The 26,963-nt window shown below is 40.3% G+C and overlaps 1 protein-coding gene across 3 annotated transcripts in view; it reads left to right on the top strand.

The window, feature by feature from the left end:
• Window positions 1-26,963, top strand: part of RPS6KA2 (ribosomal protein S6 kinase A2) — a 241,264-nt gene that overhangs the window by 140,703 nt on the left and 73,598 nt on the right. For all 3 annotated transcript variants that reach the window (XM_044421315.1, XM_044421324.1, XM_044421331.1), the window contains 2 exons: window positions 4,504-4,620; window positions 7,749-7,830. In XM_044421315.1, the coding sequence (XP_044277250.1) occupies window positions 4,504-4,620; window positions 7,749-7,830 (199 nt within the window). The remainder of the gene's footprint in view (window positions 1-4,503; window positions 4,621-7,748; window positions 7,831-26,963) is intronic.

Here is a 26,963-nt window from a genome sequence, read left to right on the forward strand (position 1 = left end):
TCTTACCAATTTCATTTGAATATCTTATGATTTACCAAGAATTGTGGAGCCCATGAAAATCTCTGCTGCTTGTGTTAAGTGCTGCTGCAGGACAGCAGTGAATAGATAAAATACATCATGGCATCACATACGGTACCCAAAGGGCCTAAAGGCAACAGTCCATAGGGGACCAGTTTCTTGTGAAGATTGAGTAAAATTGGAGAAGTCACTGAAGCTTCTAGCAGGTGGAAAGAGCTCAGCTGACTTCCTCCTTTCCTGCAGGGTCTGGAAGAAAACATGGGAGTAAATATAAGAATTACTGAGAGAAGGTATGTGACTCTGCTTGAGCATTTTTGAAGGTGTTGTTTATAAACAATAAAGTCCACATCCACCATTGTGGAAGAGGCTTCTAGGGAGCTAAGTTCCCTGCTACCTCCTTTTGTCTTTCTCATGGAGATCTCAGAGTGACAGAGGGTTGGTGGACACCCCCTCCCCCCCCCACACACACACACACAATGGAGGGATGTTCTGGCACAGGGAAATGGGGAATACTCAAAATGGAACACAAGTATCTTCTGCAAGTGGAGCTCACATTCCCATAAGATTCCTCAACCAATTGGAGGGATAGAGTCTTCTCCCTCAGTATACCCACACCAAAGCCCACACATTCAAGAAGGTCTTCCAACTCTGTGGGTCATTTTCAGGAAGCTGCTGGTAGAAATGGGGAGAGTTAGCTTCTTGGAATTCTTTTCTACACAATGTTGAATGTTTCCCTAAATATTATTATTAAAGTATCATGTCAGGGTGTCATACATGTTGGTAGACCTGTATGATTTATTTGGAGTATATGGGATGCACTTTCTTAATTTCTTTGTTGAAGTCCTTCTTAAAATAATAATATAATTGTGAACTTTTAATTTCTGTTATATAAAAGTAGTGATAAAAGTTACCAAACATTTTCATTGGACTGAATTCTGGTCTAGCTGAGCTTAGAGTAGATCCACTGGAATCATTGGGGGAAGTTAGTCATTATTCAAGTCCTATCCATTTCAGTGGGTCTATTCTAAGCATGACCAAGTCTGGATCCAACTTAATGACTAATATTTAGGAAACTAATATTATAAACATAAAGTCCTGAGCAGGCTTACTCCAAAGTACCTTCTATTTTGAGTTCCTTACTTACTTCTAAGTAATTGTGCATACAATTGCAGCCTAATATAGTATAAATGCTTTTTTCAGGAGTAAAGTTAGCAGAATGGTAAATTAGGCTTCTGAGGTTCTAATTATTTGGAGAATGTAGCAAACACTTCTAATTTTAGCAACACCAACTTAACAGATCTGTCAAGAGGGAGCGGGAAATCTTTCCAACTGTGACACACAACAAAGTTTGAAATACTACCAGGGCTGTTTCCTGAAACTTGTTTTCACAATTCTTCTGCACTTTGCTTACTGTGATCAATAAGTGAAAATCTGCTAATTAAGCTTTTATTGGGCAAGAAATTTTGTAACACTTTTTAATGAAATAGTATAAATTCTAATATCTCTGACTTGACAGAAGTACTAGGTTAGTGCAATTAATGGAATTGCTTTGAAGGAACAGCTACATAGATCAACTGATTTAGATAAACATGTTGAAAGTATCTGTAATCTACTGGAATATTTAGACTTCAGCCCTAAAAAAAAACCATGCTGCCTGAGCCCCAAGCTTTCTCTGCACTGGTTATTTCTACAAGCACACTTTTTGGCTTTTCCAAAATGACCTTCTAGTAATATAAACTCAAGAGCAGCTGAAGGTCCTTGTCTTCTGGAACTTCCAATGGCTGTTGTGTATTTTAAGCCATGGGGAATCAAATCACAACAGTGCCTCTGCCTGGGCCCACACTGGTGCCCTCCAGATGTTTTGTGCTCCAATTCCCAGCTTTCCTGACCACTTCACATGCTGACTGGGGAATAGCCTGAGTTGCACTCTGAAGCATTTGGGGGGCTGTAGCTTAGGGAATGCTGAGCTAGACTGTACTGACTATTCAAATTTCACTACAGGCAGTCGTTACGAATGAGTTCTTTTCCTGAGAAAAATGGAAATTTGTCTTTAAGTTGATTTGTATGTAAGTTGGATCATGTATACTCAGCAATCCACAATTGCAGGGATTGAGGCACAGGACCCCTGTGAAAGTGGAAAAGTGCAAATATCTCTAGACCCCGCCCCCCTCCTCACCAGTGCCTCCTTTTTGCAGTAAGGAAATGCCAGAGAGATTTAGAAACATAGAAACAGTGAGTCAGAAGGGGCCTCCCGGACCATCTAGTCTGACCGCCGGCTCCGCTCACGACATGCCTACCATGTGCATGTCCAGCCTATCTTTGAACACCCTCACCGATGGGGCCTCAACGACCTCCTGTGGAAGCCCATTCCACACCCTCGGGGTCCTGACTGTCAGGAAGTGCTTCCTGGCATCCAAATGGAACCTTGGCTTCCTGAGCTTTGCTCTGTTGGAACACGTCCTGCCCTCCTCTGCAGGGGAGAACAGGTCTCTACCCATCTCCATGTGACATCCCCTCACATACCTGTATGTCACCAACATATCCCCTCTAAATCTCCTCTTCTCCAGGCTGAAGAGACCCAGTTCCCTCAGTCTCGCCTCATACCCCATCCCCTGCAAACCGACCACCAATCCTGTGGCCCTACACTGAATGGGCAAGGCAGGAAGGCATGCTTTGGAGGCCTCCCTTTCTACCCTTTTGGTTCCTCCCTGTCTATGGTGGTGATGATTTTCTGTAGTATTTTTTTTTTAAAAAAGGCTTTATGACAGTTTGTTCATAAGTACAGGTTGTTTGTACTTATGGGGACTTCCTGTAGTGGGTTACACAGTGATCCAGTTTGTGTGTCAAGTTGACAAACTGTGTGTAAATTAAACCAAGATTTGCCTAGGGTCATGTGCCATTGCCATGCTGAATATGCAACTTCCAATTGGTCTAATCAGAGATTCCTCTGTGGCATGTGAACCTGTACACTATGGGTTAATCATGGGTTAAACAACCCAAAAATAACCTAACGTTAAATGTATGATCCAGCAACTCTTGAGTTAATTAAAGCAAATTTTTCTATGATTAAATGGGGCCATTATGAAAAGATGTGGCCTCGTGGTGATAATGGACCTCAGAAGACAAGCTGTGATGAACCCATGGGCTGAGAAAATGGGTAAAACATTTTACTTAACTATGTAGATTATTAAGAAAAACTAGAATCTCAGAGCTACAACCAACACATTTCTGCAGCCTTAAGGATATTACTGACATTTTTCATTCTGTACACAATGGACAATTAATGCAATATCAATAGATATTTAATTATCAATAATCTGCATGCTGAAACCAAATTCTCTATAAATGCAAACCATCATTAATTAATAATATAGCCAGCAACCCATTGCTCAAAATGTACAAGTGCAGGAAATAGCAAGCAGATTTCGCACAGTCCACAGCAAATAATCTCTGTGCTTCCCCAACCTTCATTCTGTGGTGCAGTTCTCTAAAGGCTTCAACAGAGTTGGGAGGAAAGTGGTGTTCTGTAGCTTGTAAGTGCCTGCTACTTCTTTGCTCTATGCAATGTAGTTTTTAAGGATCTCTTCCACTTACTATGTGGCAGCTGTTGCCTTGAACCATAGCAGTAAATTGTATGATCCTGGAAGTAGGGATTTTAAAAATAACAGTAACTGATCCAACTTGGGTAATTGAACAACTTAATTTTTCTGATGGTGAAGGTAAAAGGGAGAAAGCCTCCTTCTGTGTGTGTGTGTCCGTCCTGTTGCTGTGTCTGTGAATATTATCTGAAAAGACAGTGCAGTGGCAGATTTCTTGTTTTCCTGATGACCTCTGTAATTTGCAAATCTCTTTGGTTTAAGGAACAGCTATGGGCAGAATCTGTTTTTTTCTTTCTGGAGAGCATGTAGAAATACTATAAGCAATGCTGTATCTCTGTTCATATCTTTAGTTAGGATGTATTAGATAGAAAGGCAAATGCTGTCTATGGACAAACAAGGCAGCATGTTTGTCTAAGGAAACTGGAGCTTAAAATGTACTTACCCCTCACCTCCCTTTCCTTTAAGAGACAATGAGCTCTGCAACGATTGGGTTGGGCAGCTTCAGAAATGAACTGCTGTGTTTCAATTTACAGGTTCTCTTTTTATCTAGTGATATACCATCTCATTTCATGGGTAACAGCAAGTCACAGTCAGGCTCAAAGGGACTGTTTCCCTCAAGAAGTTGTATCCAATGTTAGTCCAACTTAAATCCCATTCATTTCAATAGGTCTGTTTGAAGTAGGATTAATATCAGATACAACCCTATTTGTTTAACATGTGAAATGAAAAGATTTGCACAAAAGAGGTGAAATTTATAGTTTTACAAGTAGGACTGATACTCTTCAAGTGAAAACTGAATAAAGGAGATAGCAGTCAGGATAAGTGATCCAATTTGTTTTATCCATGCTAAGATCTATGTCCTGATTTCTTTTCCTCTTTTTCACAGGAAGAAGGCATTGTGAAGGAGATAGACATCAGCCATCATGTAAAGGAAGGTTTTGAAAAAGCAGACCCTTCACAGTTTGAGCTGCTCAAAGTATTAGGGCAAGGCTCCTACGGAAAGGTAAGAATTTTACAGTGTGCATCTGTTGCAATGTAACTGCTCTGAATTCAAGAAGTAGCTTGATCATTAGCTTCAAAACCTCTTCAGAGCTGCTGTTATAAAGGTGAATGGACAGGAAAGCATGAATTACCGGTGCTTCCTTTCAGCACATTTCCAAGTCTCTTTAGAAGCAAAGAGATCCCTGTTCTGATCCTGCTGTGGAAGAAGGTGCCTTATCCCCTTTTTAACAGATGCAGGTAGCATTTCACTCAGGAAGTACAATGTGGCCTCCAAGTTTCTATCATTAGGCAACTTGAGCTGAAACAAACACTATGGCTGATGCATGGCTGCCACCAGAGATGTAACTCCATGTCATCTCCACTTGCACTCTCTTTATAATGCCTAGTAAGACAAAACACGCTCTGATATCATTTTACTGTAAATTTCTCCGGAGTCTGAGTGGGAGGGATGTACGAATCAGCAAAGCTTGAGCTCACCGAAGTTCTCTAAATTCCATCTTGAAGTTTGTTCAATCCTGCATCTATATCCGATTGCAAGCTTTGTTTTTTTCTTTTAATATGAAAAATTTAGTGTTGTACAGATTTTTCAAAATGTATGCATCACTTTTGTACATCTTTGACAGGTATGCAGTCTTCTGCTTTAAAACAGGGGCTCCCAACCTCCATTGGCTTCTGTGAAGCAACCCTCAATGTTGTGCCTTTGGGTACCTGATTTTTTATTTTATTTAAAAATATGCCAGACATTACAGTGCTGCTAAAAAGGCAGCTATAGATCCTGCTCCAGTGTGTCACCCCTTTCCTGTTCTTTAACAAAAGGTATATTTGAATCTTCCTGCACTGAAGAGTTTGATTGCACATTGTTTTAACTGACTGAGTTATTACAAATTGTTTTGCAGATGGTGGTTCTCTTCATGAATAATAAGGCAAGAGTGGTGTTTTGCAAAACATCTTCATTTGTTATATTTTCCTGTGGGTTTGATAATTATTTTCATGTCCAAAACAGCACAGAATGTTCCCTGTTTGATTCATATGTTTTGAGGGGAATACAACCAAATGCAATATTATCCAATATTACAGGGAACAGCTGACAAAGGACTAGCAATGTGAGTTAAAAGTCTTGCTTTCTGTAGCTACAGACTGCCAAGGCTCAGTGAGATTGTGTAACACAGTTTGCCTAAACCTGGAGCCCTCCAGATGTATTAAACTACAACTGCTATCATTTCCCATATAACTTGGCAGGTTGGAGAAGCGTGATGTAGTATTTAGTAATTTTCCCTTCCCGATACATCCATATACAGTCATATCCCATGAAAATAGCGAGTTTGACTCCTGAAAGAGTATTGATTTTTGTTAAGTAGACCATGCTCCATTACATTTGATATTCCATGGCAAGTTTAAGAGTTGAATTTGAATGATGGTACAATCCTATGCATGTTTAGACGGAATAAAGTCTTACAGCTCCTGGCTGGGAGTTATAGAACTTTTTTTCTGTCAAAATATGCATAGGATAGTATCCCAACCAAATTTTAGTGCTCTTCAAAAAAGTGACTCCATGATTGCAATCCAAAATGAATGCTTTCCATTTAATATCGAGGACTTTTGAGCTTAGTATATGGTTAACTCTATTGCTATAAATGAAACTTTAGCTGCAACCTTATACCCACCTACCTTTTGTGAGTAAGCCCCATGGAACTGCATATCAAGGGAGCTTCTCCCAGTAATGGAAGCCATGCCGATGCATGTGATGCCTTCTAATAAACCACACAAGCTTCAGTGAATAGGGATACAACTGCAGAACTTTCTGGATGATGAGTAAGAGAATATATAATTGCAGTGAAGTGTATGATTGCAGTGAAATCATAGTACAAACAGTAAAATTGTCATGCAGCTTTCCACATTCTGAAATGGGGACTGTATAACACTGAGGACCAAAATTGTTCATATTTTTATTATCCAATGAAAACATGTAATGCTTTAATAACAATGATGTCAACTTTGTTTTCAGAGTAAGTTAGTTTCAAGCCCAGCGAAATTAGTATTTCTCTTGTATTTTTGGATAAAACACTGAAAATTGGAGAACTGTCAGCATGATTTTGGCCATCTAGATTTCGGGCTGACAAGAGGAAGCGAAGGAGGCTGGGCAAAAGCTGGAATCAGTGTAATTCCATGACCCCGACTCTTCCCCTTTCAGTCCCTTGCACACTCTCCCCCCCCCCACCCCACAAGGCCCAGTTGTGACCTTGCTGCAGCGGGGGTGGAGGGTGCAGAGCAGGGACACAATCAACAGTTCCTTCCATGGCAGCTGCAAGGGGAACAAAGTGGGCACTTGGCCTTTGGAATCCTGGTTCCGAGATCTCAGGCTCTTCCAGTACAGAGAAGAGCAACAGAAATGATCGAGGGGCTGGAGCAATTCCCCCATGAGGGACGGCTACAATTGAGACTGTTCAGCATTGCATCTCTTTTTAAAATCCCAAGAATTATTTTTCTAATTTTCCATGTATTCATGTAAGCTAGCAAAGACACATTTTGTGCAGATCACCACCCTCCTTTGCCCTCTTTTTTGGTGAAGCATTTCTCTATGTTAGGGTGATTTGGAAGTGGTCACCCCACCTGTGTGTGAGTGTATAAATGCACTTGTCTAGTTTGAGTGAAGGTTTTAGGTTTTCAATGAAACTTCTCTTGAGCTTGCTAAGCAGGGCTGACCTGCGACATTTGACTGCTGGAGAACAGGAGGCTGCCCCCTCCCCCTTCCCTCTGTTGCACAAGAGCAAATTGAATAGGCTGCTGGGTCTTACTTCTGTGCTAGGGATGGGACAGCATCCTCCACTGCACCTGAAGGCAGCCTCAGGGCCTGCAGAGGAGACACGCAGCTCTCTCCTCCAACATTTTGCTGTCACCTCCGAGCATCTGAGCATCCGCCACCTGAAGTGCCAGCCTCGCTCTGCCTAACAGTAGGGCTAGACCTGTTTCTCAAGTGGTAAGGGGAATAGGGAGAAATAACGTTTTCTTGGAGTATAATTAGAAGCCCAACAGTGTTGCTTTCTATTACACAAATGCTAGAAACACCAGTGATTCAGCTGTACATTACTTGACTTCTCTTTGATGTTTGTTCTTTTTTTTTTCTGGCAGGTATTTCTGGTGAGAAAAATCAAAGGATCTGATGCTGGGCAGCTCTATGCCATGAAGGTGCTTAAGAAAGCAACACTGAAAGGTGAGAAGAAAAACTGAGCTCAAAGCAATTGTGCATTGCAGCCTGTTATTAATAGGCAAATATTTTATTTTATTTGAAGCTGTCATGAATGTTCCTATGGCATAAAGCAAGACATTATTCTATATATTATACTGTAGGTTTGGATCACATGTTTCTTTGAATCATAAAAGGGAGCTATGAATAAAAAGTAGCTTTTGTCTCAGATATGAACAAGGGAATGGAAATTCAAACACTTACCAGGTATTTTAAAAATCTTCCCATTTCTCTCCCTTTATCAACTTCATTTGTAGTTTAAATTGATTGTGGGATTTACACTGAAGTGGGCAAATAGTGCTGATGCATGTTATGACTCCTACTTGTATGTTAGTTGGTGTGTGTTTCTTCTTTCCAGCTGAGGGTTTGATTTTGTTTATTTCCCTCAGTCCCCTTATCCTGCACAGAGGAATTAACTTATAATCAGGATAAGAAGGCCTCAGATTGTACCTCAAATTGGCATTTTTTAATTTGGTCTTAAAGGACAGAAGAACTGGACATAATCCTTACCATGCAAGTGCAGAATGAAAAAAGTGGTCCATTTATGTCACAGCATGAATATGAAGTTATGGAAGCTTATGATGTGAAATCATCCTGTCGTCCTGCTCCATTTTATTGGTTGCTGCTGGGGGACGGGGGAGTGAGGAAACAATGATACGATGATGTCATGTCATTTGCTTCCATAACTAGACGTGACAGCGAACAAGGGACGAACTCAAAAAGATGGTTCTGCTCCAAGTATCAAACTACACATTATATTAAATGCACGCTTACTTATAAGTTCCTGCATTTTCTTTCATTTGTATGATTGTTGTGTTTTGCCCATGCGTGTTCACTGAAATTGTGAGAGATGAGAATATTGACATAAGCAGAGATGGGACACCTTTGGCTGAACCGAGCTGACCTACCTTGAGCACAGGGTCCCAGATTAGTTCATTCCTGGAATCCTCACCTCCTGCAGGATAGTAGGGAGAGGGTGCCCCACTGTTATCTGCCTGATAGTAACTGGAGATTACAGGAGGTATTTCCCTCTGCACTTCTCCCTATTAGGATTGGGAAGGAACTGGCATTACAAGGGGAGTCACCGTTCAGAGATAGCATTGGAGATTTCCCCTGCTTGGTACACTAGCAGTTGGGAGAATGATTGTGCACTATGAGTTTTGCTCAGACAGCATCCTTCCCAGTGGCGGGGAAAGGTTTGGGGCAGACAAAGAAAGCACAGCCAGGATACAAGGTAAAAGAGTGGACCTTCACCCACCATCTCATTTGGGAAAAGCTAGTTCCTCTACTATGTAACATTGGAGGAGGCATGGCCACCTTCATCCAGCCCTTTCATTGCTTCTGCCATACCCATAGACAGACTTGGGGTGATGAACTTGATGTTAGCTTTCAGAGAAGACCAAGAAGAGTTGCTGATCTCAATTTTAAATATGCATTCCAACATTCATAAGGTGGAATTCAGTTTTCACATGAACTGACCCCAATGGGTAGGTTCCACAGTGGGATGATGCAAACCCCTTCCCTTTGAGTACAGAACAGCATAGATTTCCATCCTGCATGGGCAGCGTGCAGGGGGAAAAAGAGGAGCATGGCTAGTGTAGAGTAAGGCTCCATAAGAGATTTTCTGCACAGAAACTTGTACATGTGTGATCTTTCACTCAGGTAAGTTCATGAGCCTTTTACACAATGCTGTCATCCTCCAATGGCCTCTTTTTCAGTCATTTTTGCTGCTTTTTAAAGAGTGAGGTTAAGGCATTATTTTTCTGCCAGAAGCCACGTGCAAAGTCTAAATTGTGTTCAATACTACTGTCCCATCTCTTTTTGTGTAATGGAACATACAGAGACTATACACAGGCAGAGAAGAAAACTGCCAGAAAAAATATCCTCATGTTAAGGACAGTGGAAGAAGCAACCTCGGTAAAGCTTTGGGTACATACCTCATGTCGAGAACCCCTTGCCAGGACGGCAGCATTGCTTCCATAATGCTCAGCTTCACTGTCCGTCTTGGGAATATAGACGATGGCCAATGGAGGGATGAGGAATGCTGCCTGGGATGTGGGCAGAGCCTTAAGGGATGATGGGGAGGGGAACAGGGGAACCTGGGTGAAATGCTTTCTTCAGTAAGGGTGTGAGCCCCCTCTGTTGTAGAGAGGGGGGCCACTACTTGCACATTACAGGCTGTTGAGATTTTTCTGGTTCTGAGGAAAGGGCAGAAGGGCAGATGGTTTTAAGGTTACCTAGTGAAAATTCTCAGGCAGAGTGTGAGAACCAGCCTTCCTCCAAAAAGGCAAGAAACATTTCAAGCTCTTTACACGGGCAGATGCTTCTCCTACATCTTGAGGAGACCACTGCTTTGATTTATACTGTTCTGTAACCTGCTAGGTTTTGTTAAAAGGAATGTGCTTCTAAAGTTTGGTTTGAGTCTGCTGGAGAGGGAGGGAGGGACCTACCTACTCACAACACATGGACACGTTTAGACAGAAAGACTTTAAACTCCTAGCTGGTTGGGGAATGCTAGGAGTTGTAGGACTTGCTTCTCTCTAAACATGCATTTGATTCTGCATTAAGCTTCTGTATGTTTGATTAACTGAGCAGGTTTACAGGTCATGCCCAGGATCCTGTGGGTAGGTGACATGGGAATTGGGGTTGTTCCTCCTTTAAGAAGTTGATTCTGTGTTGGTTTCCTTTTGTCTTCCAAACTTAAATTACTGAGAAGCTGGAAAATGCAACTTTTGCTGCAAGGTCATGTCTTAATTGATTAAAACATATCTCAGATGTTTTTCTGGTTTGGTATGCTCCTGGGGGTTTAGAAAACAGTACACCTTGAGCTACTCTCAGTATTACTGTCAGTCTGCAGCATATTAATCATGATCGAGCCACAGTGTGTGCAAAAACACAAGACAAATGTGGCTCTTCACAGGCAGAGGGCAGCTAAATCTTTGCACTAAGTAAAGCAAGGCAATGGCTTTTACTGACATTTTGGTTGCTCCTATTTACAGTTTATTTAAATTTTATTTTTATGGATTTTAGTTTTTCAGTTGGACTATTATCCTTTCTGTATAAAAGGTAAAGCAGGGTTGTCCAATCTCTTTCAGTACAAGGACAGAATTAAGTTTCTGAGAAACTTTTGGAGGGTATGTTCCAGTGATGCGTGTGGCCAAAGGGGTAGAGCTAAAATGCCAGCATATTTTTGGTTAAAACTTTTTCAATTGAGGAACAAGCAAATGATCAGGAAATGGGAGGGGAGGGAAATGGGCCTTTTTGGAGAATCTCAGAGGGCCATATCTGGCCCCTCAGTGGGCCTGAACTGAGCTCCCCTGTGGCAAAGGAACACTGATCAGTTGCCTCCACCTGTAAGACCTTTATCTTAGATAGTTTTTGTATGGACAGATATTCTATTTTAAAAGGAGCTATATTTAGATGCTTCCCCATTCCATTACCACCATCCTACCCAGTACAAATGTTCTGTTTTTATTTATTTATTTATTTATTTATTTATTTATTTATTTATTTATTTAGAAAATTTCTAGGCCGCCCCATTCGCCGAAGCCTCGGGGCGGCTTACAAATAAATTAATTAAAATACATAAATAACAATATAAAATACACATAACTGTATAAAATAAGTTGCCCAACTGAGCTAGATTATCTGCCCTTGGTTTCAATGTAGGAAATGGACCTCAGTCATACGAACTGTTTTGGTTATATTGCGCTTTCTGTCTTTCGTGACTTTTTGTAAGCCACTTTGACTTTATTCTATAAAGAAAAGCAGTGTATAAATGTGTAAGCACACCCTTGTCAACATGAGTCACTGCAGATCAGAAAGCTGTGCACGCAGCATCAGGTTTGGCAGTCAGCCAAGCAGTTCTCTTTCTCCACCTGGAACCTTTTCTGCAGTCACGTAATTGTCTCTCAGAAGCTGCAGTCTTATACACAGTTGCCTGAATGTTCGTCCCATTGAACTCAGTGGGGTTTACTTTTGAGTAGACATGCATTAGTATTGTACTGTAAAACCTTTAAAAATATTGCATTCCAGTCTATCCCTGTTCCTTTTCTTTTAAGCTGAGATCATGAATGGTACAAAACCATCCATCTTGGTTTTCTTCTTGTTACACCTTGAAATAATCAAGCATCTTGTATGACTTATTTTCTTCATTTATACCAATTGTTAAAAGTACCATCCTTTTAGCAAAGTGCTTGCTTTCTAAATTAGAATGCTTATAATAGTAGGCACAAAAGCTAATAGGTATGCACTTTTCTTTTCTTTTGGGGGGGGGCGGGGTCCAAAAAACACTGGCAAATTGACCAAGAATTCTCCACATTCTGTAAACCAGCTGTAAATTGCAGTCTGAGTTGTTTTGGGGTACCACATTACAGACTTGCTACAAAAAAGGAAGAACAAGACTTCTTTTCTTTAACCAGTGTATGGACCATTGCATGATTCTTTCACCATTGTTGTCTTCACTGCCTGAAGATACAGTTGTGCCATGTATTAATAATGGCCAACAGCATAGCCAAAGAATCCAAAGTACTAACTCGGATGAGGGTGGGTGGGATGGGAATTGAATAGCACAGGAAGATAGTGCTGCTCTGTCTGCCATAGATACCCATAACTTCATCTGAGTAACACAGATAATATTGTTTGCCCTCACAGAAAATAAAATGCTGTTGTGTTTTCTATTTTATTCTGCTTAATAGCTGAGGTTCAAAGAGAGGTCACTGAGTCAATTCACTTGTTTTTTTATCTTTTCTCACCACAGAGCATGTGAACCAGTGAATAATTTCCTAGTTGGTAAATATGTATGAATCATTTTCCCCATTGTAATAATGAAGTTTATTTATAGTATTAGTGAGGTGAGTTTGGTATGCAAGTGCATGGAAATGTATTTCTGTTGTATGTGTAAATCTAAACCATCCCGAGACATCTGTGATGGGACGGTATAGAAAATTTTAAGTAAGTAAGTAAATAAATAAAAATCGAGAGCCATTTCAGCAGCAGAACCCATCCCAGGGACTAGTAACATCAGGTAAGGTGCTGAACCTAAGAACTTGTGTTCTGTGTGATATGGTTGAGCTTGTCTAGCACCATTCCGCGTGACCTTCATTAGCACATGAGGAGCTTGCTTAGCACATGGATGAGATGACTTTACCTCTCCATCTTAACACTTTTCTGAGCTGGGAAGTACCAAATCCATGTACTGGGACTTCTGTTTAAAGATAACACCTACAAAAAATATAAAGGAAGTTCCAAGTGTCTATGGAAGGCCTTTTATTATTGCCCAATGCATTTTGGAAATATTAATTTCCTTTGCCAAGGGTGGCAGTAAAAATAAAATTGTGCAACATTGTAGTTATTTAGTATTACTCCAAAATCTCTAAAAGCAAATAAAATACTATTCTAGAATTCCACAGCTCTTTTCTTCCTTTACAAAATTATTTCTTACAATACCAATATAAGTCTTACTCGTATAACCAGTAAGTTAGCACTTATTCTGAAGTTCTTCTCAAATTAATTCTTGTGGATTACTGAAACCAATACAGGGGAAAATTAACAAAGATGCAACATAAACATTGATAATAGACACTTTTATGTTAAAAATAAGTAAAAGCCCTTTCACTAATTTAACTGCTTTCTTATTATGTTAAATAGATGGAGAATTTTTGTTATGTTACAATGATAAAAGTACTTCATCCAAATAAAAACTATATGTTGCACACTTGAATTTGGCTAGCACACATTGTGTAGACGTAGTCACAGCAAATGATGGAAATTACAACTTTAACAACATGAACTTCTTAGAAATATCTTCACTGTTAAAAACATTGCATTAGGGAAAAAATCCCCCACATACAGCATCACTGAAATGTCCCTTACAATGATTATTTTCATAAGAATTGACTGAGCATACTGCACTTAGGTTACGCCTCTAATCCATACAATGGACTAAGAATTTTCCACTGAAATTCTTAATGCACTTTACCCATGCATTGCAATTTAGCATCTAGTGTTTTGGTTTTTATACTACTTATACACCATCCTTACAGAGTTTTTTTCTCAGCTTCAGTATAAGTGCTATCACTGGTTATAAGATTAATCCAGGTACCTTAAGAAATTATTTTATAAAGGATAAAACCAGCTGTTGCATTCTATAATTGTCAAGTTTTTGCTTTTACCCATAGTGCTTTTAGACATTTTGGAATAATGCTAAATAACTATACTGTTGCATGTCTGCGTTTTTACTGCACCCCTGACAAAGGAAACTAGTATTTCCAAAATGCATTAGGCAATAATAAAAGGTTTTCCATAGGCATTTGAACTACATCTTCCCTACATAAAAGCCATTGCCTGGTGGTGATAGGACAGCCTTTGAGGCCTGATAAAATCAGGAACTGGCATGAAGACAGCAGAAGAGGACACATGTTTGGGAGTCTGGGATAACAGATAAAGAATTAGGATTGTGGAAACCGGAGCACAAGGCAAGTTTAAGGTTGTCAAGTGCATGGCCTACAATCCAATCATTCTTAGCCAAGATCATCAGTAGAGTAGAATGATGAGAGGAGTCGTAGGTCAAAACATCTGGAGAGCCACAAACTGCCCACCCTTGGTCTAGACGTTGCTGTAACAGTGATGGGAAGTTGTGGCTCCTGAGTTCTTGTGAAAGGGGAAGTGTGGTCTTCTCCTTTCTAGATAATATGAGTTCTCAATTAGAGATGTAGAACTATTACTGAGGCATTCGGTTGTTCTGTTTTACCTTTTAAGCAGAAGTTTTTCAACCCTAAGCTCTAGGAAAAGTGTAATTTACTCAGTTTAACGAGGATGTGGGAGAATTACCCATAATGAAAGTTTGTTATTCTGCTCTGTGGGTCTGACCGGAATTTATACTGACAATAAATAGGGATTCATGATTTTAAAAACTTACTTTACTACTTCAAAAATCAAACAATATTTGGGGGAAAACACATTAGTGCATAAGAGGATAGAACATACGCAAATAGTGTTAGAGTTAACAAGCTGAAAGAAAAGAAAGAATCAGATGCTTTCTAAGAATCCTTTAGGAGTGTCCCAATAAAAATAATGTGAGGACCTTCCTGGCCCATCTTTCTGTCGCAAAGAAGAAAAGAAGTCCAGATGAGGTGGTGAGGCATTTTCCTGATCCAAGAGTCAAAGTACACTCTGTGGGGAAACCAACCTGTTGTTTGAGTTTCCCCTCTGTTTTATTTGCAATTATAACAAAATAAAAGGGAGGAAACCCTGCAAAACAATACCAACAGCAAGAACATAAACAAGAACAAAAGCGCACCCAGTCACAGTATGTATATCCCTTCGTATTGCGTCTCTGAAATCTCATTAGCTTGTAGAAATTACTAACAAGAAAAATGCCTCTGATCTTTACTCATAAACAATGAACTGTATCAAGTTCAACCCATTATTTTAAAACAATTAACATCTACACATCAGCCTTTCTAAATAATAAGTATTCCGCTATGATTAAAAATAAAGCACCCAACTTCAGGTCATCTATTAGTTCCTTTCTTTTGATCTCCACACAACTGTTTTGAAGCCCTGAAACTATTTTCCTTAACATATTGGACACACACACACACACTCTCACAAGACTTGCTGAACCAAGTTCCTTCCTCTATTTTCTTCCAAAACCTTTCTTTATTCTTCCAGAGACAGGAATGTGACAAGAGCATGGACAGGTGAGCAAAGATCTTACCATGGTTGCAAGTACCGTTCAGCCAAGTGAACAAGAGAAAACAGCTGAAGAATATGGGATTTATGGGAAAGTAGAGATGAAAGGTCAACTAAGTTAAATCAAGCTTAACATATTCTTTGACTTGCATTCTGTGTGCTAGGGAATAGTCTATCCATCCAATCATGAGGTAGTAATTGATTACTCTTAGTGTTAAGGCAGCAAGAATTTTACAAAGTTTATTTTAACCTAAGTGATATGATAAGCTAACCCAGAATTGCAAATACAACTGAGATCAGAATCAATTTATTTTTCCTTAGTATCTATGACACACTCCAGCAACACTGGCACTTCTTCTGATGAACTCCTTCTGATGGACTCCTTCTCATCTGAAGAAAGTGTTTATATTCAAGGTTGACGTCAAGAAAACATTCCCAGGATAATGGAAGGGGGTGCTTTAAAGAGGAGCACAGTAGCTGTCACTGAGGAAAATTCTACCATTCTTACCTACAAGGCCTACATTGCTTCAGGGAAATGAGAAATGTGCACTGCACTTAAATCCTGAATGAGTAGATTACTTTTATTATTCACATAGGGAAAAGTGAGAGATTGCATGCTGAAATGCACACCTAAGAGTGCAGTCCAATGCTTCAGAAGTAAGCCTCACTGAGTTCATTTGGACTGAGTCCAAGGCAGAATTGCCACATTAGTGGTATCAACTTTACCCTTTTCTCAGTGGTAGATAGCACTTCAAAAGGAAGGTGAATCAGGAAACCAGGGAACGGGGGCTATCTTTTATCACTTCCAGATTATTGTTAAAGAGTTTCAGAGCTCTGCAGCTTGTAGTTCTTTGAATGTGGGCTGTTTATTTTTCAGATTTTCCATTATTCTGATTTCTGCTGCTTCTGTGGGTTGTACTAATAATATCATCAGCCAAAACATGAAAGTGGAAAAATCATATAAGTTTCAGGCACAAGATTCTACTGTTACTGAAAGAGAGCTAGTGTGGTGTGGTGGTTAGAGTTGACCGGGGGATCTGGAAGTTCTTTGTTCTAGTCCCCATTGAACTTAGGCCAGTCTCAGACCCTTAACTTAAGCTACCTCACAGGATTGTTGTTAGGAGGATAAAATGGAGAGAAGAAGAAACTTGTAAGCTGTCGTGGGTTCTTAGTGAAGAGAGAAAGGGTGGGATGCAAATGAGATGATGATGGTGATATCAAACTGAATTCAAGAACCACTGTTGAACCTCCCCACCCACCACCTACAAACGTACCTGCTCACATTTTAAGTCAAGCTGATTGTGTCACAGAACCAGTGTGGTTGTGTGGTGGTTAGAATGCCAGACAGAGACTGGAGAGACCCACATTCAAATATCTGCTCTGCCATGCTGACTGAGTGGCTCTTGACCCGTGATTACATCCCTCCCTCCCTTCCTGGACTGTCGTGAGGCTAAAATGGAAAAGGGGGAGATGCCATATCTGCTCCATTGAGCTCTTTTGAGGACAGGTGGGATATGAATTTAAACGAGTGCATCAGCGTCAGCTATGAAGTGATCTCTCATACGCATTCACAGAAACGAGAGAACTAGAAGTGTGTGACTTTGTGTAAAAAGTCAGGAGGACATGAGATGTGGTTAGTCCATGGTTCTGTATTCATGATAATTGAGTAAATTGGAATTCTTACTCCGAGGACTAACAAAGTAAGGAAAAGCCATTCTTTCACCACTCTGCAGTGGTCAGTTAGCCTATATCAAGGAGGATAGCCAATCTGTATTAAGTGACTTTGAGAATGTACAAATGATAATTTGATTTATTGTTTTTGAATGTTCATCAACAACTGTGTTCTCATGACCAACATGGCAATACATTAATAATGCCTTGTGCCAAAGCATACAGGTATTGCTTTTACCTAACAAAATTATTAACAAAAGGTACAACTTTATAGCTACCAAAGCATGAAACCATTAACCAATAAGGGTGTGTAAATATTTTAAATCAAAACATCTTAGAAAATTAAGTGTGGAAAAAAATCAGTTGTCCATTTGTGGAAATTCTCTTTTAAACAGCTTTTCAGATTCCACACTGCTGGAATAGTGCTAACTGTACAAGAGCTGCTAAATATTCTCTTTTTCAATGAAGAGAGCAGGGCAGTGATGCAATCACTGGAACAGAATGATCTCCACTCTGAGTGTGTTGCAGCTCTGCTCTGATTGCTTTCCTGCTGAACGTTGCTCGTGCTAGCACTGGGACTGTTTAGAAGGGAAGAGGAATTTTTAATCAGAAACCATCAGAATGCCTGTCAGGCAGCACCATATCATTTTTGGCACCAAAGGGCAGTAGTTACGACAGCTAAATTAAAGGTTTAACCAAGTGTTCTGCATTATCCACTCCCACCAGCACTAAGCGGATCAGTAAATCAGTCCAGATTCAAGCATTTATTACCATGTCAAGTGGAAATGCCCAAGTTCTTCTTAGAAAAATTCAAGAGCTCTTGGCAAGGGCACTGTGGCCTAGTATAATCACAGATAGTTATTATTCCCTTTCCTAGTCTCCTGCTTCCGCTGCTATATTGGGAAAGACAATCGTTTTCAATCTTTAGGAACACTTCTGCATGTCCTGGCTGTAGACCAAATTGTCATATTGGCTTTTTTTCCTATTTAAGAACATAGTAAATTGGTGTAGTTCAATATCTATTTGCTAACAATATTTATATGCCACCCGATAGCCATGTTCTCTGGGCAGCTTACAAAAATACCTAAAATAAGAAAACACTGCAAGCAATGAACTGTAATGCAACACTTAAAAACTTTAGCAACGGAAAGTAAAACCAGTTTAACAAAAAACTGTTGCAAGCAACACCAGATTTTAGGTTTAAAAATTAAATGTTTTAAAAGCCTATCAAAATAGAAAGGTTTTCATTTGGTGCCAGGAAGGCTCTAGAGGCAAATGAGCCTTTCTAGGAAAAGAATTGTACAGCAGGACTGCCAACACCAAAAAGACCCTTTCCACAGTAGCCATCCATGACAACTCATTTGGTATGACACCAAGAGAGTTGTGTAGATGTATGTGTACAAAAATAGTTATATGGGAGAGAGCATACACAAAGATGAGCTGGTTCTCTTTCAAAGACAGGTTAGTGAAAAATCCTAACATATATTGATTAACTCAGAGGAAGTATGGAGATTAAATTACAAGTAAATGAAAGGTTAATATTTGCTAGCAGAGGAACTGCTTTCAGTCTGAGGGTCAAAATCAGTTCAGGGAAGTTCTCAGGAGCTGCTTTCCCATGGTGCAAAACAAATGCAAAACCATGGAGGTCAAAACACAGAAACACCAGCATATTTTTTGTTTAAACCTCCTTTTGCTAGTAACTAAGTCTTAGGAAAGGCACTTCAGCCTTTTAGAATGGGGGAAACCTACACAAAAGCAAGCATCCACCATTTGATGGATGGTTCCAGGAAAGCATCCAGATACCCAAATGTGTGGGTATCTGGAAACACTGGAGACCTAGCCTGGCACCCCAAGATTCTGAGGTTCTCTAACTTCTCTGTTAGTGGATGGGTAACTTCAAGTATTCAGTCCAAAGTCATTTTAACATGAGAATAGAATAGAATAGAATAGAATAGAATATTTCAAAGCAATCTCTAATTTAGGTGTTGGTATTTGGTACCTGGTATATATTTTATTTTATTTTATTTTATTTTATTATTTTATTTTATTAGGGACTGCAGATGGCACAGTGGTTTAAACTGCTGTGCTGCTGTGCTGGTTGATTGAAAGGTCGCCAGTTCGAATCTGCACAACGGGGTGAGTTCCTGTTGCTCTGTCCCAGCTCCTGCCAACCTTGCAGTTCGAACGCATGCAAATGCAAGTAGATAAAAAGGTGCCACTTTGGTGGGCAGGTAACAGCGTTCCGTGCATTTCAGTGTTTAGTCCTGGCAGCCACATGACCACGGAGACTGTCTGCGGACAAACACTGGCTCCCTTAGCTAGGAAATGGAGATGAACACCGCCCCCTAGAGTCAGGCATGACTGGACATAATGTCAAGGGGGAACCTTTACCTTTACCTTTTTATTTATTTTATTAGTTTGGTATTTTTATTGTTATATCCCACCAATAACTTTCGCTTTGCATTTTGAAATGGAACTTTCATAATAAATGTTTTCGGGTATCCCACATCTGAATTACCCAAGATGGTTAGGACTCAGGGTTTTTTTTGGAGTTCAGCCTTGTAAAGTGAACGTCTTTAGAAATTACATCTTTCATGGCAGAACTTTATCCAGATCCCTAGGTTAGCCCCGCCCAAAATCAGCATAGTCAGCCATGAGGACTGATGGGATTTGTAGTCCAGCAACCTCTGGAGAGCCAGAACATGCCCACCCCATCCTGGGACAGAGGAAAGCACCTTGTTCAGTATGGGAGGCTGCACTAAATATGTACCATGAGCCTAATGGCCACAGCCTTATTGCAAGGTTCATTTGTGTATAATTTGTAAAATACCCACAATGCTTCATGTGCCTGGAAGTGCCAAAACAGGTGGGTGCTGGGGGCATAAATGTCAACTCAATCTGTCAATGCTACAGTATGGTAGGGAATGGTCAGTGAATGGGTAGGGGATTAGCAGTCAGATAGAGGCACTTTCAGGATGTTGACTGCTTTGATGCTATGCAGTAAATACACAAATATCTACCACATTTGAAATTAGTGGCTGCACAAAGGGAAACGAACTAGTCCTTGTATGTGCTGAAATTGCATGGCTTCAGCCAGGGAGCCTTTGCATTCTTACATGCTACCTTCACATATTTTTCATTTGTAGATTAGGAAAGACTCCACATGTACCCTTTTTCAAAAGAATGGGTCAGCTCTTACACCTGTGGAGCTCCATGTCTGCCTCTACTATTCAATTTACAATCATGTCCATGAGCTTCATCTATATGAAGCTGTTGAGAAGGCTCATCCAGAGTTTGGGATTATTTCTTTATTAAACTGCAAGAGGCAGCTGTCCTGGCTCAAAACCAGTTGCCTGGAAGCTATGGGCAAGTGGGAGAAGGTGAACAGAGAACAACCGGGTGAATCCAGATAAGATGAAGGAGAGGCTGGGGGGTGATACTAGTACTCTTGATGGAGTGTCACGGCAGCAGCCCCTGCTGTGAAAACTCTGATCCTTTCAGAGGATCATCACATCATTCATGTCTTTGTAACTTCCAAGTATTGCTGACTGGGATGTGCTTTGCACAGGTTGCCCTAGAAGACAACCTGGAAATGCTAATACAAAGATGCTGCAGGTCATCTCCTGCTAATTGTGGGGGTCTTGTTCTCTCTCTCAGTATGTATGTATTTATGCAGCAACGGCACTGGCTGCCTGTGAATTTCCTCCTAAGACTCAGAAGGCTGAACCTGAGGACCTGCATGGCTTTGGGCCATCATACCATAATGACAGGAGCATTAGATTAACCCTCATACCAGTAAAGAGCTTTTGATCGGTCCCTGACCTCTCTGGTTGCCCTCGTTATGTGGGATATGATGAGCTGTAGTTATAAGCAGAGTTTTTATGGCAATTGCCCCCAGACTCGTTCTGGGGATTAGACCTAATTCTTCCCTTATGGCCTTCTAAAAGGGTTGTAAGTCCTTTTTATTCCATGTGGCTTTTGGAGGCTGACTTGCTGGGATTGAGACAGCAACAGTTGAATTGCCATGAATTGCCATGAATTGCATGCATGCATGCATGTATTTATTTATTTATTGGGACGGGCAAGAGTTTGATTTGTCTTGTTTTTCCTATTTTATTTAACTACAGTTTTATATTGTACTTTAGACAAACCACTTCAAACCCACCAACAATGGCATGTATAGAAATGTTTCAAACATTTGCCTTCTTCACCTCATCACACACATCTTATGTTCATATGGATTTATTTCTATCTCCAGCCTTGACCTCTGCAGTATCTTTCACTGAATGAATTTAAAAAAGCAGAAAACAGGCCAAATGTGTTTGTTATAAAAGTACATTTTAAACAACACACGGTTTGCATGGGCACTGCTGTTGTCTGTTTCTCTCCAAGCTAAGAATTCTCATTGCTGAAGCTTATGATAAAGCAGTGAAACCTTTCAAGTACATTCAAGAAATCATTGTTGAGAAAGTTAGTCATTGGTGAAAGGTAAAAAGAATTCCTACCATAAAAGAATTCAGTAGAGAATAGAGGCCTCAAAATATACCAGAACAAGATGATGTCTTACAAATGGAATTGTCTTTGAAAGCAGTGAAATCAGAACTGAGTGTCAGACAGTTGAAATGCAGAAGAAGCTGTGTTTTAAGAATTACTAAATCCCAGATCATTATGGAATCATCCACGCCACAGTCATGACCCACAAGATCCCTGTCTGGTTTCCCCCTAACTGACAACCTCTTCCCCTCCTTTTTGCTCTCAGGACTCTGCATGCCCCGTAGCACAGTTCTGTCCATCACAACTTTAAATTTCTTCCCCCCTCATTGCTCAGTGTTCCACATCCATTCCTCACAATGGCATATTTCACCTATATTGAAAGTATTTTCCACTTTCGTAGTTTACAAATGTTCATCCATTGGATGAAATCCAGTATAGCACAAGTGGCTTTCAGTTTGCACAACAGGAATTTCCTCTCATGCCAGAATCTGCTCTGGACAGTCCCTCCATGTCAAACTTTGAGGATGGGCAGGGGTCTGTAGGTGGATCACATGTCTTCCCGTTCCACTCATGGAAGATGTTCCTTCCATCAGGGAAGGAGGTTAATTGTTCACTGTATTTTACCCTAAGCAGTAGAAGTACATTAACAATACACAGCAAATTTAATTCACATTGTACTATTTCCAAGGGATCCCAGGAGGTGCAGCTCAGCAATTCCACTCTTGTCACATAGGTCCCTGCTTGCTCTACACATGATTTCACAATTGAATTTGATTTGCTTCTTTTATTTTCATAGTTGCCTTTAGTTTCATATTCTTGGCGGAAAAGTGGGGTACAAATAAAATAAATTTCATGCTTATTGGTGCATAAAGTGACTTGCATATAAGAAGGTCAGTATTTTAGGCTTTTTTCTGGTGTTTGTCATATGTCGGATGTATAAGGTAACCCCCAAGTTTTGCTTTGCTTTTTTTATTTCAAGGGTTGACTTATATGGCAATATATATGGTACCCTTTTCAGAGAGTTATAAGTTTCCTAACACTGCTAGGTCCCTACGGTCCATGATATGTAAAAAAATCAGTTCTTTCTTACACGTTGTAGTTTGTGGTCTTCTCATGTTCTCTGAGGTCCCAAGAGTTGAGCATTTACACTTTCTTATTTTATTTGTGCTTGTTTTATGGTGATGTAACATTGGCTTGCCAACTGCAGTTAAACGGTGGGGTACCTTAAAATTAGTTAAAAGTAAGAACCACCCAGAGAGCTTCAGCTGTTGGGCAGTATAGAAATTAAATATAAATAAATAAAATGATACTTATATAATGCACTTTAAAGTTGGGCTGCAAGAGAATAAAAATCCCATTACTATATAGACAGCCTTTGATAAATCTTTAGAAGTAATGCCAATTGTAAGTAAGCAAAGTTTTCACTCAGGGAACCATGTGAGGCTGTAGAGAAGTAGAATCAATGGAAGATCGTTCTTATGGAATCACATATTCTGGAATAGCTCTTTAGAATTCAGTGGGTTGTTGTGTTTTATAGACACTCAGTTGCAGAATATTAGCAAAATGTCTAGCACTGCAATGGGTGAGACGGTGGTCATCAGGGGGCTGCATCCTTCAGTGGTAGGTGGGTGCAGCCCACTGTGGCATCCACATCCATGTGGCCAGCCCACTTGCTAATAGAATGGGTTGGCTCTCATTGCAACAGCATCCTCAAGTGTTGCCTTTCATCTTACTCCTTAGGAATGAAAGACACCATTTGATATGGATGTAAAAGGGTGCAGCCAGGAATCTCACGGGGGTGGGGGCTAAACGGCCTGCCTGATATTGGTGATCATTTGGAAACAAGGCTCTATAGTCCTGGCTTCTGTTTCTAGGTTATACTGAAATGAGATAAAAGAGTGGGAGAGTGGGACTGAGTGTTGGGGTACAATGTGCCCCAAAATTATAGCCAGAGGTGTTCCTCTTCAGGGCTGCAGATAGAGTGGAACTAGATCCTTGTAGTGCACTTTGAGGCTCGCAAAGGGGCAAGAAAGAAAAGCCACATGAGATGGCCTCATATAAGTCAGACAACTGGCCCATCTCACCCAGTACTGCCAGCAGCTCTCCAGGGTCTTTCCCATGAAATTCTGCCTGTTTTAAACTGGAAATGCCTGGGGTTTAACCTGCAAAATTCTGCATGCTAAACATACATTCTACCACTGAGCTACATTCTTTCTCTTTTTATGCTTTTTTCCTTTCCTCACTTTTTTTCCTTTACATTTTGCTTTTGTTACTAAAAATGAAATGCTGGTAATAGCAGAACAATGTGATGGTATTATATAAGAACCACATTCCTAAGGTTAAGAATAAAAGAACACCAGAAGAAAACATTTCTGAGGTTATTCTGTGGAAGTATGATGCTATTACATAAGAATTTCATCTACTGAGAAAGAAAAGTACCTTTATATGAAGTTGAATTTCTAATTGATGGCCTTCACTATGTCCCTGATTCCCCTCTCTGGATTAAAGCCCTTTATTGTTATGGTTTATAAGCCAAGGTAGTTTAGCATGTTGCCTGAACCCATCAGGGTGCTTTATAGGTTCTCACAACACAATAAACCATGGTGGCTTCCAAGCCATGCCTGCTTTAGAGTAGCTGGTTGTGTTGGCTTGAAACCGAGCAGTGTGTTTTGATAACCACACACAAGCCACTCTGGCCTGGTTCAGGGAACCTGGCAAACCATTTCTTCTGTGGAAGAAATGTGGCTTATAAACTACTACAGTTTATTGTGTGGGTTTACATGACACTGTAAATCATGGTTTATAAGCCAGGGGTTAGCAAAGCCAAGCATGGTTTATAAACCTTGAGTTATAGTGTTGTGTCAACCCAGTGTCATATGAGGTGACTGCCCTGCAATTTAAGAGTGGTAGCAGGAACTCCTCTTATTTGTCATGGCATTTGCTAATTCCTGAAGTATCTGAACAGGATATTGGGACATAGATTGATGGTTAGTTTATAAGTACATGTATATTTATTATACACAGGGAGAGCACCTGCTATTGCTCTGAAAGAAGCACATGTTGAAAGAGTGTTGTATATCTTGCAAAGCACTTGTTAGCACACTCCTGTCAGTATGAGTGCAATTTTCCATCTTGCTTTACTCCTTCACAGGATCATGCAGTTAATATTTTCCTCATTTAAATGTGCCTTTTTAAACTTACAAGCATGGCATGTGCTTTACACATTACTGGGATAGCATTTTAACATTAAAGACCAAATAGCGTAACTATGCAAAACACAAAATCTAAAAGCAGAGTTGGCCAGGAGCTGGTGACTCAAATGGCTTGTAGAGCTGCTGGCCAGCCAGGAAAGGGTGACGGGGCTACTTCTGGGACTTCCAAAAGGGAAAGTCACATTTTTCTCTCATTGTGCCTTCATGCATAGTGAGCATGAGGGAAGTCCACAGAATTCCTAGCTGCTTGTGTCTCGCTCACCCTTCGTGCTTAATAATACAAGGTGGTATACAGTGGGCACTGCTGGTCCAGCTTGTGAGTGCCCTCTGATAAGGCATCCTTAATCAGCTGTCCTTCTCACTACCATCGTCACCAGCCGCTGCCGCTCCCCATCCTTGATTTCATTGTTGCGGCCTCTTGTTTTGCAAGCAGAGAGAGCCAGGGACAGTCAGGGAGCAAGAGGGTGGTGGTGCCCACTTCCGTCTCACCACCAGCACTGCCAGGGCCAGATGGAGAGGCAGGTAATCAAGCAGGCTGCACGGGGGAACAGGAGGAGCCAGTCCAGGGGCTTTTGTCAGTAAGCCCCTAGCTCTTCCCTGGGCAGATGCCAGTTCATGCCTACCCTTGATGCTGAACCTCCTGGTAGGTATGGAATAAAACAATCATGCCTAATGCAATATAATAAAAGAGCAACTTTCATAAATAGGCAGCAAAGAAGCAAAAGCGGTAAAAAATGCCTGAGAAAATAAAAATGTTTTGATGGCACTGAAGTAACTGCAACATCACCACGGGTCATACTGCTGAAGAAGCTGGTGGGATGTTTTCACTGGGTGCAGTGCTGCTCACTCTGCCTCCCACCATTATCAGAAATCTTATATATTTTTACTCAGAAGTAAGCCCAAGTGTTCAACAGAGGGTACTCCCTCATATTTTTTTTAGAACGTCATCCATTAAAAAAAAAAGATTTTAGCTCATTACATGCTCCTTCTGGAGATATAAGCTCTCAATTTCTAAAATTCTATTCAGAATACTTCAGCAGAGACAGTGAAATATTGAAGCAAGATACGAAAGCTTTCTTTTCTCATGCCAATCTTTCCTGCTTACATATTTTGCAAAGATAATCTCTTTTGGTGCCTTTGTGCATTCAGGAAATTATGAAAGCAGTCGCTAATATGACAGCTGGGAAATCACCAGGGTTGGATGGATTTTCAACACAGAGGGATAAAACATTTTCCAACTTTCTGCTCCTAAGCTTCATTGTCTGTATAACTTTACTTTGAATTGGATTTTCTTTTATCAGCACTCAGCAATGAGTGTATTAGTGTGATTCCTAATCCAGACAGAGATAACACTTGTGCTAACTGCTGACCTAGTTCATTAATTAATGCTGACATTAAAATGTTAACTACAAATTTCTTTGGTTGATTACAACAAGATATTACAACATTAATTCAACTGGATCAGGTGGGGTTTATAAAAAATAGGCAGGGGGCAGATGATCTTAAACTGAGTGTTGACTGGTCACACTAAATATCTAGAGAAGAAATAACGGTTGCCATTTTTTTCTTGGGATATAGAGAAAACTTTCACAATATGTAATTCTGGCTACTCTAAGAAATTTGGGTTTTCCTGAATGATTTCAGAATGGGTTAAACTTCTATATTCATCAGCAAGAGCTATATATAGGACCAATGACTTTTTGTTAGACATTTTTCTTCAGAGAGGAAATAGGCAGAGATGTCCACTTTCTCCACTGATACTCGATCTATGTTTAGAACCTCTGCCATGTGTTATCTGATGAAATGCTAACATTGTGTATAACCATTTAGAATTTAAACTTATTCTTTATGCTGACAATCTCTTCTTGTTTATGTCAAAACTCCTGTCATCTGCCCTAGCCAAATTGCAGACAATTATTTCAACCATTTTTCTGGCTGTTGCTTTAATTGGTCAAAGTCTGAACTGATGTTGAGTGGAGATGCTGGGTTCCAAAGTATACTGGTGAACTGGCATTTTAGACTTTGCCT

This window comes from Varanus komodoensis, unplaced genomic scaffold (genome assembly GCF_004798865.1).
Source record: "Varanus komodoensis strain SLA01 unplaced genomic scaffold, ASM479886v1 scaffold1, whole genome shotgun sequence".
Lineage (NCBI taxonomy): Eukaryota > Metazoa > Chordata > Lepidosauria > Squamata > Varanidae > Varanus > Varanus komodoensis.